Source organism: Triticum aestivum, chromosome 5B, assembly GCF_018294505.1.
Source record: "Triticum aestivum cultivar Chinese Spring chromosome 5B, IWGSC CS RefSeq v2.1, whole genome shotgun sequence".
Lineage (NCBI taxonomy): Eukaryota > Viridiplantae > Streptophyta > Magnoliopsida > Poales > Poaceae > Triticum > Triticum aestivum.
This window is the reverse complement of record NC_057807.1, coordinates 8,217,725-8,237,988: the sequence shown is the minus strand read 5'-3', so window position 1 is coordinate 8,237,988 and position 20,264 is coordinate 8,217,725. Positions and strand designations below refer to the sequence as shown.

General features: G+C 44.4%; 1 protein-coding gene and 1 long non-coding RNA gene across 2 annotated transcripts; one reads left to right on the top strand and one right to left on the bottom strand.

Annotated features, from left to right (window-relative positions):
• Positions 1-851: 851 nt before the first annotated feature.
• LOC123110084 (uncharacterized) lies at positions 852-6,111 on the bottom strand. Its single transcript, XM_044530514.1, has 12 exons — positions 5,791-6,111; positions 5,554-5,709; positions 5,326-5,478; positions 5,070-5,236; positions 4,390-4,668; positions 4,169-4,299; positions 3,913-4,030; positions 3,706-3,798; positions 2,057-2,134; positions 1,866-1,953; positions 1,713-1,781; positions 852-1,448 (listed from the first exon to the last, which is right to left on the bottom strand). The coding sequence occupies exons 1-11, from the start codon at positions 5,996-5,998 to the stop codon at positions 1,738-1,740; spliced, it is 1,515 nt and encodes a 504-aa protein (XP_044386449.1). The 5' UTR covers positions 5,999-6,111; the 3' UTR covers positions 852-1,448; positions 1,713-1,737.
• A 2,559-nt stretch (positions 6,112-8,670) lies between these two features.
• Positions 8,671-10,859, top strand: LOC123110083 (uncharacterized). The gene is made up of 2 exons (XR_006453154.1): positions 8,671-8,939; positions 9,122-10,859. It is a non-coding gene; the product is annotated as an uncharacterized lncRNA (long non-coding RNA).
• Positions 10,860-20,264: the final 9,405 nt, after the last annotated feature.

Below are 20,264 nucleotides of genomic sequence, written 5' to 3'. Positions count from 1 at the left end.
GGCGGCGCCGTCCGTGAGGGGGGCACGCACCGGAGACGCGGGCCGCCTCTTTGGACATGCCAGAACACCACCCCGCATGTATGAGGGCACGGTACGACGCTCCGGTGGCATTGCTACCCCCCAGGGGGCCCCCGTCCCGCCTAACCCTAGAGCGGTTGACCACGAGATCTAGCCCTTTGACTTCCCACGGACGGGCTTTGACCAGTGGACCTCTCCACCCGGTTGTGTCAGGTCCGCCCATAGGGACACCCGGGAGCAACATCCGGGCCAAACCCACAGATACATCCACTCCATGTAGACCCCGACGCGTCCGTTCCCCCCCTCCAGGTGTCGGCAGCGGCGCCGTCCGTGACGGGGCCACACCCCGGAGATGCATGTCGCCTCTTCGGACATGCCATAACACCATCCGGTTGTGGTAGGTCATCCGATATATATAAACACTTGGAGCAAAGTCCCCTTCGTATAGACCCGATGCGGCTGTTCCCCATTCCAGTTGCCGGCTGGCGGCGGCACCGTTCGTGAGGGGGGTCACACCGCCCTGTACAGAACCGAAAAATAATGTATGTATGCTTATTAACACATAATGTATGAGTTAGTTAAATAATAATATTAAAGAAAACAGTGAAGAAAAAGAAAAAAAACTATATGTATGCTTATTAACACATACTATATGCTTATTAACATACTATATGCTTATTAACACATACTATATGTATGCTTATTAACACAATCTATATGTATGCTTGTTAACACATACTGTATGTTTAATAATAATAATAATATTACATGGAAAAAAAGAGAAAAAAGAAAAAAAAACTATGCCGACGACAAAGCCGTCGGCATAGGTGCGGCCAGGGTAGATGGACAGCGCCGCGGATCGATGACGTGTCAGCTATGCCGACGGCTGCCGTGGCATAGCTCCTGGTCGGTGCGCTCTGCATCGGTGACGTGTCACCCGTATCTATGCCGACGGCCACCCGTCACGGCCGTCGGCATAGATTTGACGTCGTTAGCCGGCCGTGATGGCAGTTGTCAGCAGGCCCGCATCTATGCCGACGGCCTATATATGCCGATGGCAGCTGTAGGCGTAGTCTGGGATAAGCCGACGGCTGTGATGTGCCGACGGCTTCTGTCGGCATAGACGCGGATAGCCCGACGGCCTTTGTACGCCGACGGCCAGGAGCTAGCTGTCGGCATAGCTCGGACTAGGCCGACGGTAGCCGTCGGCATATATTTGGCTGTCGACTTAGAGCCCTGTTCCGGTAGCTGCTTCTACGGTCCAAAGGCACCCATAATTTAAAGTTTTTGTCTGCGAAAACACACACACACACACACACACACACACACACACACACACACACACTGATTATGCCGAACTTGAATTTGCAATTGGCATGCAAGGGTTTTTTCCAATGACTCGTCCATGAAGGCCAGCAGCGGGCAAGTACCTACACAAATAAAAAGACATTAAGGTTCGGTTAGATACAACTTTGAAGAGCATGCTTTGCCAGCGATCAGTGGTTAAAATTTGCCAGCTAAAAGATTGATCAAAATAGTGTGTTTTTTCCACCCCCAATGCAAACAGAATGAGATAAGATAACAAATGATTTCTTCATGAAGTTGTTTACGGCACAGGACAATCTCCTGTACAACCTTCAAATTTGAGTTAAAACATGTTGAATCTAAACTATGTTAAAAAGGAAGATGTTTACCTCTCTCAGGCCCAGCTCAAGAAACTTACGAGACTGGCATGGCTTCTTTTCGCATGATAGGGTAAGTGCCTACAACAAATAAAAACATCACAATTAGAGCAGATGTATCTTTGGCTCCTGCAAAAATATGACTTAAAATAGAGACATGTTTACCTTCCACAATGTCTTCTCCAAGATCCGATACAATTGCAGTCAAGTTTCTAGTTCTCCGGCGATGTTTGATGGCATCAAATATTTTCACCTATAAAGCAATCCATAGAATTAACATACCGAACCATCTTTTTCATAGTGCTATGGTCGGCATGAATTAAGTTATTCATAGTTACAATATAGAATTTACTTACGGAGACATCTTTTTCAGCATATAACTCTTTTCCTTGATCAAAATGATCCCAGCATATGTCTATCAACATCTGCTCCAACTGGCGAAATTGCAAAAGTCAAGAGTGTCACATAGCCCTCGCGCCTCTCCCTCTCCCTCACACAAGATTCTTTCTTATTCTGTGATTTTTGAAATACAAGATGCCTACAACTCTAAAGGTCTTTCATAAAGAAAACTTGTTATGTGATTTTTGAAATATATAATGTCTACAACTATAAAGATATTTCATATAAAAAGCACCTCCGCTAATCTAGCAGACTATAATCCATACTTCAAACTCTGTAATATCAAATGAACAATATTATATGCTCCCTTTGAAGGAACATACTACATATACTCCCTCCGTTTCTTTTTAGTCTGCATATAACTTCTGTCTGAAGTCAAAGTATCTTTACTTTGACCAAAGTTATTGAAAAAAGTATCAACATTTACAAGGCTAAAGGGATATCTTTAAATTCATTATGGAATTTAGTTTCATATTATGTATATTTGATATTGTACATGTTGATATATTTTTACATAAATTTGGTTAAAGTTGGTGAAGTTTGACTCGACACAAATTTTATATCCGGAGTAAAAAGGAACGGAGGGAGTACTATCAAATGAATGACAGTTATGTATACACTTGTCATTATCAACAGAGTATCCTATACTTCGTGATGCATATGCATACTCCTTTCTTGAATTAATAGTACATATACCAGATACTCCAGCTAGATGTACAATTCTATATATTTACACCCTAAGTAATATATACTCTTTGTAAATCTATATATGTACATATCCGACACCGACACCGCCGCCGCCGCCACCCCCGTTCCGATCGCGCCTCCGCCGCCATGACGAGCGCCGCCACCTCCAGCTCCACCACCGCTGGGTTCCTGCGAGCCTCTCTCGCGGCTCTCCTTTCCCGGCCCCTGGATGCCGCCGCGGTCCAATCGCCAATCGGGACCAGGAGCATCGGCTCCCTTTTCGCCACTTAACCTCTGGCTGCCTCATCGCTAGTGCACGTGCTGACGGTTCACACCACTGCCTCATCGCCCGCCTCTCTCGCCGCCGCCGTCCTGCCTCCTCCGATGGTGGAGCCCGCGTCGGCCTGGATGGCCGGGCTCTCTGCCTCAGGCCCGGCGGCGGTGCACTCCGCTCCTGCGGCGTCCGCGTCCCTCGCCGCGTCCACGATGGTGCCCCCTACCTCCACGGCGTATCCGCCTCAGGCAGCCTACTCCACGGGCTCGCTCCCGCCGCCGCCGTTTCAGTTCGGCAATCTCATCACCATCAAGTTGTCGTCGGACAACTACATCTTCTGGCGTGCGCAGGTCCTTCCGCTCCTTGGGAGCCACTACCTGCTTGGCTAAATCGATGGCTCCCTCCCCTGTCCCCCTGCGCTGAAAGTTGATCTATCCAACCATTGATGTTGAAAGTTGATCTATCCAAGCATGAATCAAGAAGGTGCTTCAACTCGCACATCATTATTTAAATTATTTAACTAGGAAAACAAAATTACTTGCTACCGATTATAGGATGTGGGAGATTAATCTAAGGTGGATTAGAGATTAACTAAACCTGAATGTACTAAAAATATAAAATACAGTAAATACACAATATACACACCTCAATTGTAGTAGAAATGTACTTTCCATTAAAGCTTTCAATAACATCACCCTCACGAATTCCAATTTTCTCAGCATTAGATCCTTTAGACACCTATTTTAAATTAGCATTGTTACATCATAATATGCATGTGAGAAACGGCTTTAGATGGAACTATTAACAAAAGTGGAAAAAATAAAAGAAAAATAAGCACCATAATATATATACCTGCTCAACAATAAGACCGGACTCGATGTTATGATTACGAGTCATTCTCTCAATACAGCTAGGATCTAAATGTTTTATTGAAGTAAACGTCATTCCAAGATGGAGGCGAGGCATACAACTACACCAAATAAAACGGAGATCAAATAAGTATCACGCAAATGCAAGAAAAAACATTATTAGTGCTATTATCCTTACAAGACATTAGAATCACAAGAGTACTAACACAGAATAGAGGAGATAATGAGTGAATACATACTTGAATCTTCTCCAAAAATCCAAGCACTTGTGCAATAAGAACGAAGGTATGAATGTCTCCTTAATATGGTTGTTAACTAGACCCACAACTTTCCCTTCTAAATCAATGATGGGTCCTCCATCATCACGAAGCTATATCATTGCAGTAGTGACAAATATTTCAATTTGTAATAATAAAATAGCAAGATTGAAATACAAAGCATAAATTGAGATATAACGCACCAGTGAGGGACTAGATGGATCACAAGACAAATACATATAGTGACATCTCTCATACCAGGATGGAATATTATAAGCCACCATACCATGAGTTGTACTAAGATTCAGATTTTCATCTCTCCCGAGTCTGAAAACATCTTGACCAGAACGCACGCACTCGGTAAAAGTAGCCAACTGAACTGGTTTGTCCACTTGAACCTTATAAATAGCAAATTCATAATGCTCCTGGAGATAGAGGAGGCTGGCAGGCACAGCTGTGTTGTCCAGCAAGTGAACAATGACCTAAAACGGCGATGTCAAAAGTTATCACACTTCATTTTTGACAGAACTTATATTGACAAAAACATTTTTGGGAGATGCACCATTATGAAAATCAAACGCCAGAAACTAGTTCACATTTTCTATTCTAGCAAAGTTGAAGATGATGTCACATTTTATTAGCAATTAGCCTACATTTGACAACAGATACATTACAAATAATTTAATTTGAGAGGGAAGAAACAAACAAATAAAAAAAAACAATAGTTGAAATGTGTTTTTCCTTGTCCAGTAGTGCAAGGCTCACCACCCAAATCTCAATCAAAAAGGAAACTAATGAAACATGCATTGTGTAGGTCCGGGTAGAATCATTCGGTGACAAGATTATAAAGAGACAAGTGAATGTTAAAAAGGATAAGGAGCACCTTAGCCTGACGATGATAATTGCCTGTCCACTGCACCTTCCACTCGAATGGGTTTTTTGGTTCTTTCTTTTCACGAATGAGCTGAGCGGATGTCAAAACAAGGGCGGTTTTGCTATGATCGTCGCTTTCAAACCATAAACCAGAACACTTGTTCAGTGGGTCACTCTCTGCAAATGAACCAAAAGTCATAAATATTTGGCCAGATATGAAATCAGATACTATTAGTTTAGAAGCAATTAGGATGTTAAATACACACCGACAAATGATGAGAGCAAAATCACAGATTTAGCAGCAAGAAGTGTTGCATCCCTTGCTTGTTCAAGAATAGGAAGCAATCGATGGGTCTTGAACAGGGAGGAGGGTGCTTTATAGCAGTGATGCTCCATAGTGAAGAGGTTAGCTCGACGATCTATGCAAGGAAAATTAAGATTAGGTTGGAAATTAACGATGAGAAGAAAGAATCGGGGAGGGGAGGGGCGTTTACCCCGTTCTGCTTCGTACTTAGCCTTGGCGTCCTCGAAGTCAGCGAGTACGTCCAGATCATCAACTAGCTCGTCGGGAATGTAGGGTTGGTAGATCGGGGGGCTGAGTGGATCGGAGGATTCCTCCGCCACGGACTCGACCACATCGTACACACGATCTAGGGAAAGATCGACAGCATGAACAAGTAAACACCAATCTGTCATGACGACCAAAGGAGGAAAAGAGGGGGCAAAATCACCTTGTTTTGCTTCCGATTGGGCTTTGTTGGGCTCGAAGATCGCCAAGTGTATCTCTGGATGGGAAGTCCGAACAGCTAGCTCGCCCGGAGATCTAGGGCTTGTGGAGTGGAGAGCTGTCCCCTGCCCCTCCTCTGCCACGCTTCGCCTCTTCGCTTCCCGCTCCGTCGTCTCCAGCTCGTCGCCGCGGATCCTGACGGCCCTCGACATCTCTCTCACCTCCGCCGCCGCCGCCGCTGCCTCTGCACCGGAGAGGCCGGAATACGGTTTGGCGATCGAGGGGAGGGACTCGCGTCCGCGTCTACGGGTGGGTCCGTCTGGGATTTTTTTTTCAAAACAAACGAGCACGCATATATATTCTTCTAATTATAATTGCCTCTTTACACCTTGTATAATCATCCCATAGAAATAAGTGTCTGATTATTTTTCTTAATTAATCATGATTCGAAATAATAATAATAAATAGTCAATAGAAAAATCATAAGAGTTCATCCCCGACCACTCTGTTTTGTGGTCTTTGTAGGTGTATTAGCATGTTCATCGATAATTCAACCCGGAGCCCGGGCTTAGATGAGCCCGGCGAACAGCAGCGCGATTTAAGTGGTCTTTTTTTTCTGAAAAAACTTCCAATCTATTCATCTTCAATCATGGCAGTACAACGAATAACAGAAATAAAAATTACATCCAGATTCATAGACCACCTAGCGACGACTACAAGCACCGAAGCGAGCCGAAGGCGCGCCGCCGTCATCGCCCCTCCATCACCGGCTCCGGGCACAACTTGTTGTAGTAGACAGTCGGGAAGTCATCGTGCTAAGGCCCCATATATAGGACCGGCACCCCAGAACAGTAACCGCCGCCGATGAAAAATAACGTAGATTAGAAGGATCCAAACCGAAGACACACGAACGTAGACGAACAACGACGAGATCCCAGCAAATCCACCAAAGATAGATCGGACGGAGACACACCGCCACACGCCCACCAACGATGCTAGACGCACCGCCTGAACGGAGCTAGATGGGGAGACCTTTATTTCATCTTCAGGGAGCCGCCGCCGTCTCGCCTTTCTGAGTAGGACACAAACCCTAACAAGATTGAAAAAAACGAATAAAAATGGAGCCCTCCCGCCGGCCCTTGCCAGGATCCACCGCGCCTCCATGGCCCTAGGGCCATCGGAGACGAGGCGGACCTGCGCCGGCGCCGGCGAGAGGCACAAACCCTAACTTTCTTTTTTGGAGGAGGAGATTTAAGTGGTCTTTATAGGTGTATCAGCATGTTTATAGACTTGACAAATAAATAAGGACGGAAAAGTTCTATGCATCATATTCAGGACATATGGAGTGTTTGATGTTTGGACATTTGTCAACTTGTCTGAATTGAAAAACCAACACCACAGGTGCATCGACGTTGTTCACGTGATTCCAACGAGCCCAAAAACGCCAAAATCAATGTTCATATAAAAAATAAGCAGAAAAAATACTAAAGCTCTCGGAGGTCCTAGGTCCAGATTTTCATTTAGATATATTAAAACTGAGCACCCTCCCAGCCCTCTCAGGCCATTAGCATGTCTAGACGTTAGATCGCCACTTTTAGTCGTTTTTGGCCGTCGGATCGCTGTTAGTCACACCTAAATCTCGTACGCAGGCGCAAATTCGCGCTTCAGTCTGCACTGGGCTTTTCGAGCAGCTGCTCCGGGCGCTTTTTGCCATGTCTGACATTCAATTGGGCCTACCGGCCTACCTGGGCCTTTTCTATCATCGTGACCTTCTCTACCGTCCTATCCAACACAGCGCGCACAGGGAAAACGCCACACACGAGCCCTAAACCACGTTCGCCACCTACTATGTTTCGACTGCGCCGCCTGACATGGCCTCGGAGTGCATTGGCGGCTGCACGCCGACGCGAGCGGCGCGGCCGGATAGGGCAACAAAAAAAAAACAATTCGATTGCTGCCCATTAGGCTAACCTCCACCGGCCCCAGGTCACTATGATCGATCCAGGCGAGAGAGAGATGGCAGTCTATCCAGCCGCCGCGGGCGATGCGGGCAACGAGGGATAAGTCGATCCAGCCAACACAGGCGATTATTCTGCTACAGAATGGAGAAAGGAGGGAGATGATCCAGCCGACGCAGGCGATTCATGCCGATGCTTCGTCTGATCAGAACTGCTCCATCAAGATTTCAAGATGTGGTCATTCTTCAGTTTCTGTTCTGACATTCATGGCGGATGATGGTACGTGTATATATGCTTCCTCCACTACAACTCTTCGCTCAACCTTTGCGCCCCAGCAGCAGAACCTCCTTCACCATGATGCTCGGATAGGTTTCCCTATATTTCTTTTCAATTCATGTATGATTCACTCTTCCACCAAGCAATTGCCTTGTCCTGATGCCCTCTTATTCTAGAAAAAATTACATACAGATGATGTTCATGTTGGCTGTTGTCAACTCATTTCGGTAGATCTTGGAGCTTTCTGATCTGTTTATTTGATTTTGGATTGCCGGGTGGTCAGAACCAAAAGAAGAGACATACTGATAAGGCGTATCTTCTGTAACAGACGTGTGATGTTTACTTCTGTATACTGTTTCAGATCTGGAGCCAGAACAATATTTTGCATGGCCAGGTAATCAGAACCAAAAGAAGAGACGTACTGATAATGTGTATCTTCTGTAACAGATGTATGGTGTTTACTTTCGTATAGTGTTTCAGATTTGGAACCGGAACAATATGTTTTGTCTTTGGTTACAGACTTACAGGTACACTCTTCTTTTTTTCCTTCAATTTGTTATTTCTCCTTTGTATTCCAGTTTATGTTATGGTGTCCCTGAGATTCTGATATTCATTTCATTTACTTTATTTTGCGAAGGACCTGCCAATGGTCTTCTGGAATTTTAATTAGCAAGGGCAGCCTTGAAGGTACTCGGATGATCTTAACTTGTGGCTCTTTTTTTTCTTTTTGCTTGACTGCAGTATCTTCCCATTTCTTCTGCCATAATCAGATATCATTCTAGAGAGCTTGTCAAAGAAAATATACCATGAGCTAATGAAAAGTATTCAAATGCCTATATACTGACCACATTCGGACATTTACCCTTGTAGAAATTAGAGTCTCCTTACTGAAGCTTGGCAATAACATTACTAAATGAAGGTACTCGGATGATCTTAACTTGTGGCTCTTTTTTTCTTTTTGCTTGACTGCAGTATCTTCCCATTTCTTCTGCCATAATCAGATATCATTCTAGAGAGCTTGTCAAAGAAAATATACCATGAGCTAATGAAAAGTATTCAAATGCCTATATACTAACCACATTCGGACATTTACCCTTGTAGAAATTAGAGTCTCCTTACTGAAGCTTGGCAATAACATTACTAAATGAAGGTACTCGGATGATCTTAACTTGTGGCTCTTTTTTTCTTTTTGCTTGACTGCAGTATCTTCCCATTTCTTCTGCCATAATCAGATATCATTCTAGAGAGCTTGTCAAAGAAAATATACCATGAGCTAATGAAAAGTATTCAAATGCCTATATACTGACCACATTCGGACATTTACCCTTGTAGAAATTAGAGTCTCCTTACTGAAGCTTGGCAATAACATTACTAAATGAAGGTACTCGGATGATCTTAACTTGTGGCTCTTTTTTTCTTTTTGCTTGACTGCAGTATCTTCCCATTTCTTCTGCCATAATCAGATATCATTCTAGAGAGCTTGTCAAAGAAAATATACCATGAGCTAATGAAAAGTATTCAAATGCCTATATACTGACCACATTCGGACATTTACCCTTGTAGAAATTAGAGTCTCCTTACTGAAGCTTGGCAATAACATTACTAAATGAAGGTACTCGGATGATCTTAACTTGTGGCTCTTTTTTTCTTTTTGCTTGACTGCAGTATCTTCCCATTTCTTCTGCCATAATCAGATATCATTCTAGAGAGCTTGTCAAAGAAAATATACCATGAGGTAATGAAAAGTATTCAGATGCCTATATACTGACCACATTCGGACATTTACCCTTGTAGAAATTAGAGTCTCCTTACTGAAGCTTGGCAATAACATTACTAAATGAAGGTACTCGGATGATCTTAACTTGTGGCTCTTTTTTTCTTTTTGCTTGACTGCAGTATCTTCCCATTTCTTCTGCCATAATCAGATATCATTCTAGAGAGCTTGTCAAAGAAAATATACCATGAGCTAATGAAAAGTATTCAAATGCCTATATACTGACCACATTCGGACATTTACCCTTGTAGAAATTAGAGTCTCCTTACTGAAGCTTGGCAATAACATTACTAAATGAAGGTACTCGGATGATCTTAACTTGTGGCTCTTTTTTTCTTTTTGCTTGACTGCAGTATCTTCCCATTTCTTCTGCCATAATCAGATATCATTCTAGAGAGCTTGTCAAAGAAAATATACCATGAGCTAATGAAAAGTATTCAAATGCCTATATACTGACCACATTCGGACATTTACCCTTGTAGAAATTAGAGTCTCCTTACTAAAGCTTGGCAATAACATTACTAAATGAAGGTACTCGGATGATCTTAACTTGTGGCTCTTTTTTTCTTTTTGCTTGACTGCAGTATCTTCCCATTTCTTCTGCCATAATCAGATATCATTCTAGAGAGCTTGTCAAAGAAAATATACCATGAGCTAGTGAAAAGTATTCAAATGCCTATATACTGACCACATTCGGACATTTACCCTTGTAGAAATTAGAGTCTGCTTACTGAAGCTTGGCAATAACATTACTAAATGAAGGTACTCTGGATGATCTTAACTTGTGGCTCTTTTTTCTTTTTGCTTGACCGCAGTATCTTCTCATTTCTTCTGCCATAATCAAAGATTATTCTAGAGAGCTTGTCAAAGAAATAAACCATGGGCTAATGGAAAGTATATGAATGCCTATATACTGACCACATCGGGACATTTACCCTAAAAGAGATTAGGGTCTGTTTACTTAAGCTTGGCACCAACATTGCTAAATTAGAAATAAGACAAATGGTGGACCTTGTTTGTCATTCTCAATCTTTTCTATTACTAATAATTTTCGTTAATTATTAATTGTGGAATAGCTACCAGTGCATCTGTAATGAATCATCAATTGCCATGAAATTACTAATAATGGTCAGGACCTTGAATTTCCTGCCATACCGCGTTAATTTCTTTTATGGTGGCTACTTATGCTATTTTCACTAGAGAGGATGCTTCATGCAGTGGCGGAGCTAGAGGGTGGACAGGGTGGGATGTATTACATATGCCTTCACATGTCACCTACACCAGCAATGATAATATATGTTCCATACAGAATATGTGTGAACAACATGAACGGTAGTAGATATGTGACTGCGCTTAGTTGAAAGCGATGTCCATTTTTTTAAACGATTCCCTCCTCAAGTCTCCCTAGATACTCTATGTTCCCGTGTCTATTCGTTTCTTACTACTATCATTAAATAAAAACTATAGCTAGAATTGCCCAAGTACAATTTATGTTTTAGTTATGGTTTATGCATCTTGGCCTTGTTTTGAACATTCAAGCGATAGAGGCAGAGTATGTTTTGTAAGAAAAAGGATTGTCATCATAAGAGTTGAGTAGTCGGGAGAGCGACCAGTGAGACACTCCATAGGAATACCACCCTGAAGAGCAGTCAATGGCTGAATGTTGATGAGATAGGTGGATGCGGAAACAGCCTCAGCCCAAAAATGGGGTGGAAGAGAAGCAGCAATCATTAGCGCACGAGCCATCTCAAGCAAATGACGATGCTTGCGTTCGGCAACGCCATTCTGATCATGAGCCCTAGGACATGAGAACTGGGCAAGAGTATCCTGTTCCGCTAGAAAACCACGCAACAGCTGAGAGATATACTCCCCAGCAGAGTCAGCACGAAAAGTACGAATGGATGTGGCAAACTGAGTGTGAACCATGGCAGCAAAACGTTTGTATATAGAGAGAACCTCGCTACGAGATTTCATGAAGTAGAGCCAAGTGTAGCGAGAGAAATCATCAATAAACAAAACATAGTAGCGATGACCACCTTTCGAATCAAAGGGAGCAGGACCCCAGACATCAGAATGAACTAAGTCAAACGGATGCTGAGATACTGACTCACTAGTAGGATAAGGTAACTGAGTCTGTTTGCCAAGTCTGCAACCATTACAATGTAAGGAGACATCTCCAGATACAGACCCTAAGAGGCCCTGACGAACTAAAGAAGACAAACGAGAGCCACAGATGTGACCAAGGCGATGATGCCACTGCTGGAAGGACGTAGACGAAGAGGCACCAAGAGCATGGGAGCTGGCAGAAGTGGTGGCAGCGGAAGGAACACAAAGCCAGTCAACCTCCCAAAGGCCCTCTGACTCACGGCGCCGAGGGCCATCTCCAACCAAAACCTTGGTGTGATGATCCTGAATGGAGCAAGAGTCGGTATCAAGAATGACACGACAACCAGAATCAGTAAGTTGGGCAGCAGAAAAAAGATTCATGGTAAGACGAGGAACATGTGAAACACTCGGAACAGAGAAGGACGGAGTGGAAAGAATACCACGACTAGCAACAGGAAGAGATGTGCCATCGACAGTAAGAACATCAATAGGCGAATCAAGAGGTCGAAGAGAAGACAATACAGAAGAATCAGAAGACATATGGAAGGAGGCTCCAGAATCCAAAACCCACGAAGATGTACCTGACTGTGTAGATGCCTGCGGCGGTGGAGAAGTGGCTGCAGTCACAGCAGCAGCTGAACCAGTCGACGAAGAGCCTGAGGAGGCCAAGAGACGTTTGAGCCTCACAATGTCCTGGTCAGTGAGTGACGGAGTCAAGGAAGATCCACTAGTAGAAAAACACCTAATAGTCCCGGTTCGTGAGGGCCTTTAGTCACGGTTCATGAACCGGGACTAATGGGCCGTTACTAATACCTCCACCCATTAGTCCCGGTTCAAACAAGAACCGGGACTAATGTGCCTCCACGTGGCTCTGTGCGCCAAGCCCAGTCAGGGGGCCTTTGGTCCATGTTTTTTTTGGAAAGTGGCTGCTTTAGAGGTTTTGGGGGTTATTTTTAGGTTGTTATATTAGCTAGCTAATAGAGAGAAGTGTCCTCTCTTATATCTTTGTCCTTGGTTTACCAACGCTGCTGCTATATATGTTCATTTTACCCGCTGATATAATAACTCATGCATGCTCGCATACATCAGCATATATAATAACAAGTACTCGTCCTACTAATCATGCATCATCATACAACTTCTACTCGTTATTAATAATAAGTCATACGATCATCATCCTCATAGTCATCGAACCCGACCCTACATAATTGTTCTTAATACATGATCATCAGTATCAGCTAGGACCTAAACACCCTTAAGGTAAAATAGCATAAAATATTATAGACCCTGACTCTCCATTATGAAGAATGGCGATCATCCTGTCTCCAATTTTTGCCCTTCGCTGAATGTTGCTTCCAAGAAGCTCCTTACGACTGTCCATACATTTTTTCCATTCTTTGATTGTCATGTCTCCACTTCTTTTAGAAACCCGATATGGACAGTTCAGATTCGTAGGAAGACCTGGTTGTATGTTCAAAACATGAAGGCTACCGTGTGTATACATCAGATGAGGCACACAATTATTCGGGATTATCTGTTGAAAAACATAGTAATAACTTCGTAGTTAGCAATGATATGATGCACTAGTTTTAAAAGTGTGCAAAAAGATGCACGGATGTCGTAATAGTAAAAATCTTATCAGGGTATCTCCATGGTAGTTACCATAGTTCAACACGTGCACTAGTGGCACGTATTGACCATAATGTTGAGGAGTTCAATTGTAGACATTGTAATTCTCAAGATCAGTACAAAATGCGACCAGATGAATTTTCTCCTGATAAGTTAGTTCGGAGCCTTCGGTGTAGTAGGTTCTGTCTACCATCTTCTGCACATTCTTTGAAGAATGAAAATAAGCTGTCAATGGAGAATAAGTTGTCAACTATTTTGAAATAAACAATATAAATTACTTAATAACTATGTTAAGCTCACATGGGGGAAGAATTGGAGGTGTATCCACAAGGACGAAAATCATAGGTCTCTCTTGCTCGATTGTAGGATCACCAAGATCCATGGTAACAAGCATACCCTCATCAAAACCATACATCTTGCAAAGTGCTTCCCAATTTTTGCAACCAAAATGGGTTACACTCTGAGCATTGTACAACTTTACTTGAAAATCCACACCATGATGGGTACTTAGGATAATTTTTTTGGTTTCGAAACTTTCATGGTCTTCAAAACCCATCCTCTCCAAGACGTAGCGTCTTGCAAAGCATGGGATAAGCTATTCGAATTGGAAAAGATGAAAAATATTGTCATGATTAAAATAGTTGAAGTCATGAGTAATTACGAAAATAGCGTCTTGCCGGCCTGGACCATTGCCCCCTTTTTAGTCCCACCTCGCCAAGCGAGAGGCACTCGCAGCTGTTTATAAGCCCTGAGTGAAGAGACGATGAAGAAGAGGCTTAATGCTCACCTGCACGGTTGTTCGCTTCAAGCCTTGAGGAATAGGGTAGACTGCATGGAGCTATGTGCAGTGCAGTTACACTATTCTGAAAGGCTTGAAGCAAATTAACTAGCATTGCGCCTCTTTTTTATTTTTAATGACTTATTACCACACAGAAATAAATAGAAAAAAATAAATATAGCAGAAAAGAAAAAAAAACTATATAAAAAACTACTCAAAAATAATTAGAAGAAATAATAGTTGTGATTAACTTTACTAAAATCTTTTTTATTTTTAACTTATTACAACTCAGAAATAAATAGAAAAAAATAAATATAGCAGAAAAAAACTATATAAAAAACTACTCAGAAATGAGCATAGATGCGCTTATAGAGAAAATTAGACCTAAATTCGTACTAAATTTCTACTAACTTCAGAGAAATTCAATATGAATTTAGGTCAAATTTCCTGTATAAGGGCATCTATTTTCACTTTGAGAGCAGTTCAACAAGGCTGAGAGGGAGGGGCTTATAAACTGGTGTGAGCCCCCTTCGGTCGGCGAGGTGGGACTAAACTCTGGCCGCAACGAGGAGCACACCTTTAGTCCCGGTTTGTGCCACCAACCGGGACTAATGGGCTGCCTTTGGTCCCGGTTCGTCCCACCAACCGGTACCAATGGTGGTGGGCCAGGAGCGAGGCCCATTGGTCCCGGTTCGTCCCTTCAATCGAGACCAAAAGGTCCAGACGAACCGGGACCAATGGCCCATGTGGCCCGGCCGGCCCCCGGGGCTCACGAACCGGGCCCAATGCCCCCATTGGTCCCGGTTCTGGATTGAATCGGGACTAATGGGCTGACCCGGCCTGGACCATTGCCCCCTTTTCTACTAGTGATCCAGGAGTCCCACTGGAAGAGGAGCGCCGCTGGTCTCGCTTCTTCTCACGGCAATCAGACTCTGGGTGACCTGGCCGAGAGCAGTAGCCACAGAAGGTGTCACGGCACGACCGGCCCCTCTCAGTGTAAGCAGGTCGACTCACCCCGCCTGAAGGTGTGGGGAGGAGCGGTGAAGCGGTGAGCCGAGCAGACGACACAGGAGCACGAGCAGCCAACACAGACAGGACCACCGGCAATCCAGCAGAGCGAAGGCGGGTCTCTTCAGCACGAAGCTCAGCAAGCACCTCCAAGATAGGAACACGGCCACGAGCAAGCAAGTGAGCACGTCGCGGTTCAAACTCAGAGCGGAGACGTGACAAGAACTCATGGACCCGCTGAAACTCCAGATCAGACCGAGTAGTCTGACAGCAACGACAGGTGCCACAAACAACTGTCCGAAGAGAGTCAAGCTGACGCCAGATGGCAGAGCACTGTGAATAGAACTCATCAACAGAGGAATCACCTTGCTGGAGTGCATGCTCCTGACGCACGACAGATAGGTAGAGAGCATCGCCAGAGGGCTGATGCGCTGACAGAGGTAAGACCACATCGCTGCAACAGTGCCAAGTCCCATGAACTCCGAAGGAAACCGAGGAAGAACACTCGCAGTGAGAACAGCAGCAGCTCGAGCATCATCATTGCACCATTGAGTGTAAGCAGACAGATCATCCCGGTACACAGAGAGAGCATCGGAATAAGCGGATACCTGCTGATCATAAGTATCAACCGCAACATCATCCAGAGCCTTGGCAGCATCTCGGTCAGCCTGAGAGGCATCGGCAATAAGGACCGGCGGCACGGGTGGGATTGGGGCCACGGGTGCCACCGGACATGGCGGACAGGGGACCTCGCTAGAGAGAACCCCCCACAGAAGGAGTCCATGCATATGGATGCGCATGAAGCCCACAAACTCAGCATAATTGGTGCCATCAAAGATCACCGAGCACCGAGGAACCGCGACATAGCCCGAAGAGGACATGAGAAAGTCACTCTGCTGCTGTTGTCCATGTTTTTTTTGGTCAACGGGCCCTCAACCAGATTTGGATCGAGGGAAAAGCCCGAGCGCTTCACCCCTCCTCGTGCGCACGGCAACAACGAGGACCAGAGGGGGCAGGGGGCGGGCAGGACCAGGCGGCGGCCGGACCTGGGGGCGACGCGACCTGGGTGGCAAACGGCGGCCGGACCTGGGCGGCAAGCGGCGGCCGGACCAGGGCAACAGAGGCGGCCGGTCGAGGCAGCCTCAGTTCGGCAGCGGCAGCAGTCGAACGGGGCGACGGGCGACGGCCGAAGGACGGAGAGGAGACGAGCGGGGAGGGAGCAGCCGCAGGTCGGTAGCGGCAGCAGTCAAGCGAGCTCCCGAGGCGGAATCGAGCAGGGGCTGACTCACTCGGGGATGGAGAAGCGATGCAACGGGACAGCCGGGGCGGCGGATCCGGACGGGATGAAAGCGACGGCGGCAGCCAGAATCGAGCAAAGGAGCACGGAGTTGCAGCGTGCGGGGGAGCGAGGGGAACCTAAGCATCTGATACCATGTTAGGAATGAGCAACTATCTTCTCAGGAGGGCCAAAGGCCAATACATATACAGGTGTGTGGTAAAGTGCAAGAGACCCCTTATGCAATGGGGATAAACCGAAAAGGGCTATACACATCTAACAAAAGTCATGAAGATTGGTCGCAGGTTGCAAAGCTCTCCTTTATCAAATGTTCTTCTGATTGCGAAAAAGGTTTCAAAATCATGCCTGTTATGTTATGATCCAAATTCAAGTATATTAAGATTTTCAGGCTGTTTTCTCTCATAACAACACTGTGATTACCACCAAGGAGCCTATTCCTATGTCTCAACAGGTTAGAATTTCACCTGTTGCAAAGCTCTCCTTTATCAAATGTTCTTCTGATTGCGAAAAAGGTTTCAAAATCATGCCTGTTATGTTATGATCCAAATTCAAGTATATTAAGATTTTCAGGCTGTTTTCTCTCATAACAACACTGTGATTACCACCAAGGAGCCTATTCCTATGTCTCAACAGGTTAGAATTTCACCTCCCACCTTACCTACTGTTGTTCCACTCAATTGAATACCTAAACATCTATATTTTAAAGGGTCTGTTTAGAACATATCTAGATGTGATATAGTTATGTCACATCTAAGCTGATTTCCATTCTGTTTGTGGTCTATTTTTTTTATTTTTTTTGTTTGTTGTTGTTGCATTATATATTTGTGGGATCTTAGATGTGACATCCTTAAAAAAACATCTAGATGTGAATCAAACAAACTGTATTCTAAATGCCATGAATAATGAGATTTTTGACATTGTACTCCACTATATGCTACATACTATGTTTCCCCAAATCTTTTTTTTTTTGAAACGTCCAGCAGTGCTGGCTTTCTATTGATTTAAGCAGGGAGATAGATGACAAAGGTGGTGATCAAGTGATCAAGTGTTTGGAAATGAAAATACAGCCAGTCCGAAGATGCTAATCTGCGGACCCGTACACTCTACACTTACGGACACAAATGGTTACAGGAAACGTACGAGCTGATGTGGAGAAATGTTATGGGTTAGTTTGGATTTACGGTGGCCCAAGATGTGAAATCAGGGGGGATTGGAAGACGACACGTCCGTCCGTAACTTCCTTCCCGTGCTAACTCACCCGTAAGCAGTGGCGGAGCTAGCTAATCAATGGAGCCGGGGCAAAATACAAAGGGATGTGGTTCATGGGCATTTGCCCACCAAAACTGATGGTTAGTTCTCCATCTTCTTCTATACTCAAATGGGAGTTCCTAGGCAGAGCCCGGGCAGCTGCCCAAGGTCGCCGGGGGTGGCTCCGCCACTGCCCGTAAGTCTAGTATTTTCGGCCGCTCTATCCGGGTCGCGCCTGCATGCATCTGCAATGTGCCGCACATTTGCATGCTTTCCTCTGAAAGCGCAGGCATTGCGTTCCAGGCTGGAATCCAGCCAGATATGCCAGGAGATGAGCGCCACCATAGATTTCGTGCCCTTCTCGTGAGTCGTGACCAGGAGCTGCTGCAGTTGTGATCATCTGCACCTTGTCTGTTGTTGATGTGTCCGCATGCCATGCCCGCTGGCTCAGAGCACTGCAGCCATTCCAGGCAGCCGCGGTGCGCCTGACCTGCAGATCAATCGAGCATTCCCACAGCAGATGGACAGATGTCTCAAGGTTGCGTAGGCACATTGGGCAGAAATATCCGTTTTCCCAGCCCCTCCGTTACAGTCGGTCATTGCATCAGAGTTTGTCTAGGTGCAATAACCAAAGAAACATCTTGATCTTGCCTGGAGCCCAGATTTTCTAGATGAGCGGTCGGAAGTTGCGAGGTTGGCTGCTGGTGAACTGGGCGTCGTATGCAGATCGCGTGGGGTATATGCCCGAGCTGCAGAGTGTCCACTTTATTGCATCTGGAGTCCCCTGCTCGAGCGTGATGCCAGCTTGGCTGATTTACGTGCAGTGAGTCCACTTTATTGGTAATGGGCACCGCCGAAGATTTGGAGAGGTTGACACGGAGGCCCGTGGCGTCGCCGAATCGCTGTAGAAGATCTAAGAGGTTATCTATTTCCTGCCGCGCTGGATTGATGAAGATGATAGCGTCATCAGCGTACAGGCTCGTGCGCATCCGTGCAGCCGTACCCGGAATGGGGCTGAGTAGTCCCATTATATCAGTGACAGGGCATTATATCAGTGGTCATGCTTACCAATCAGGCGTTCAATTAGGCACTCGATTAGGGGCGCATACCGATGTTGTGTTAAAAGCACCCAAATTAGAGATACCGTTGTTCTGGTGAAGATCCAATAGTTTGGCTTATATCACGTGAAATATTCTTTGACAATCAGGCTCTCCATATGGGCAAAGGTTAATTTAGCCACATGTCATTTTTCAGGGCAGGGCTTCCACTTAGCATAAGGATACAAGTCTGTTTACTTTGATATACTACGATTTTGCTTATTTTTTCATCTGTTCTCTTTCTTATACTTCGGTTTTCTTTATTTGAACATTTTTCGTTGTTTTTTCGTTTTACTTGGGCTTCTTTGTTTGTTTGTTTCTTTTTTGTTTCTTCATTTTTCAAATACATGATCTACATTTTTCTCAAATACATTCAATATTTTTCATATATACATTCAATATATAATCAACATTTTTCCTATATACACTCAATGTTTTTCAAATGCTTGCTGAATATTTTTTCAAATGCCTGATTAATATTTTTTATACATGATCAATTTTTTTCATCACTTTTTTAATCTATGGTCAACATTTTTTCTGTACACATTTAATATTTTTCAAATACTTGCTCAACATTTTTTCAAAGGCTTGATTAAAAATTTCTATCGATCAAATTCATTCATCATTTTTATAATACATGTTCAACAATTTTTCCATACACATTAAAATTTCTAAATTAACATTTTTCAAATACTTGTTTCATCACATCCCTAGCTTCTGGCAATGCACTAGTGCTAGTCTTTGGTGTTGCATCATGCTTATTTTTACAGAAAGTTGAAATGGGGATGACAGAACCCCCAGCACCCCCCCTGAAAATACAGGTTCAACTGAAAAACATTTCAATGAACCCAGAATGCCCTTCACAAAAGTTCATCATTTTTGAATTGGTCTAGAACCTCTCCCAAAAATGGTGCACATTTTCCTAGGCCATTCTGGATTTTTTTAATTAAATCATTACTTATTTGCATTTGGGCATTTAAATACTATAAAATATTTTAAATGCTCAAATAATCCCAAACTAAAATGTTTACTGTAGGATATATTTCCAACAGTGGTCATGAGCAGTTGCATGATTTTTGGGATTGATTTAGTATTTTTAATAAAACCACAAAGTTGCAGAATAATAGAAAACAGAAACAATAAATAAAAGAGAGAGACTAACCTGGGCCAACTTACCTGGCGCCCACCGAAGCCACCTGGACGGCCCAGCACTGTTGGCCAGCCCACAGGGGCATGCCCGTCTTCTTCCTTCAGCCAGTAGGCAGAGGAGAGGCGTGGCGCGCGCGCGTGCGGCTTCGGCCACCTCC

Bases quoted from the DNA above. Each gene is read 5' to 3' on its own strand.
- LOC123110084 (XM_044530514.1), bottom strand. From the start codon at position 5,998: ATGTCGAGGGCCGTCAGGATCCGCGGCGACGAGCTGGAGACGACGGAG. The intron at 2,135-3,705 runs GTGTGTATATTG...CAATTTCGCCAG, and splicing joins ACATTTCTACTACAATTGAG to TTGGAGCAGATGTTGATAGA. The intron at 1,782-1,865 runs GTAAACATGTCT...TATTTGTTGTAG, and splicing joins TGGAGAAGACATTGTGGAAG to GCACTTACCCTATCATGCGA.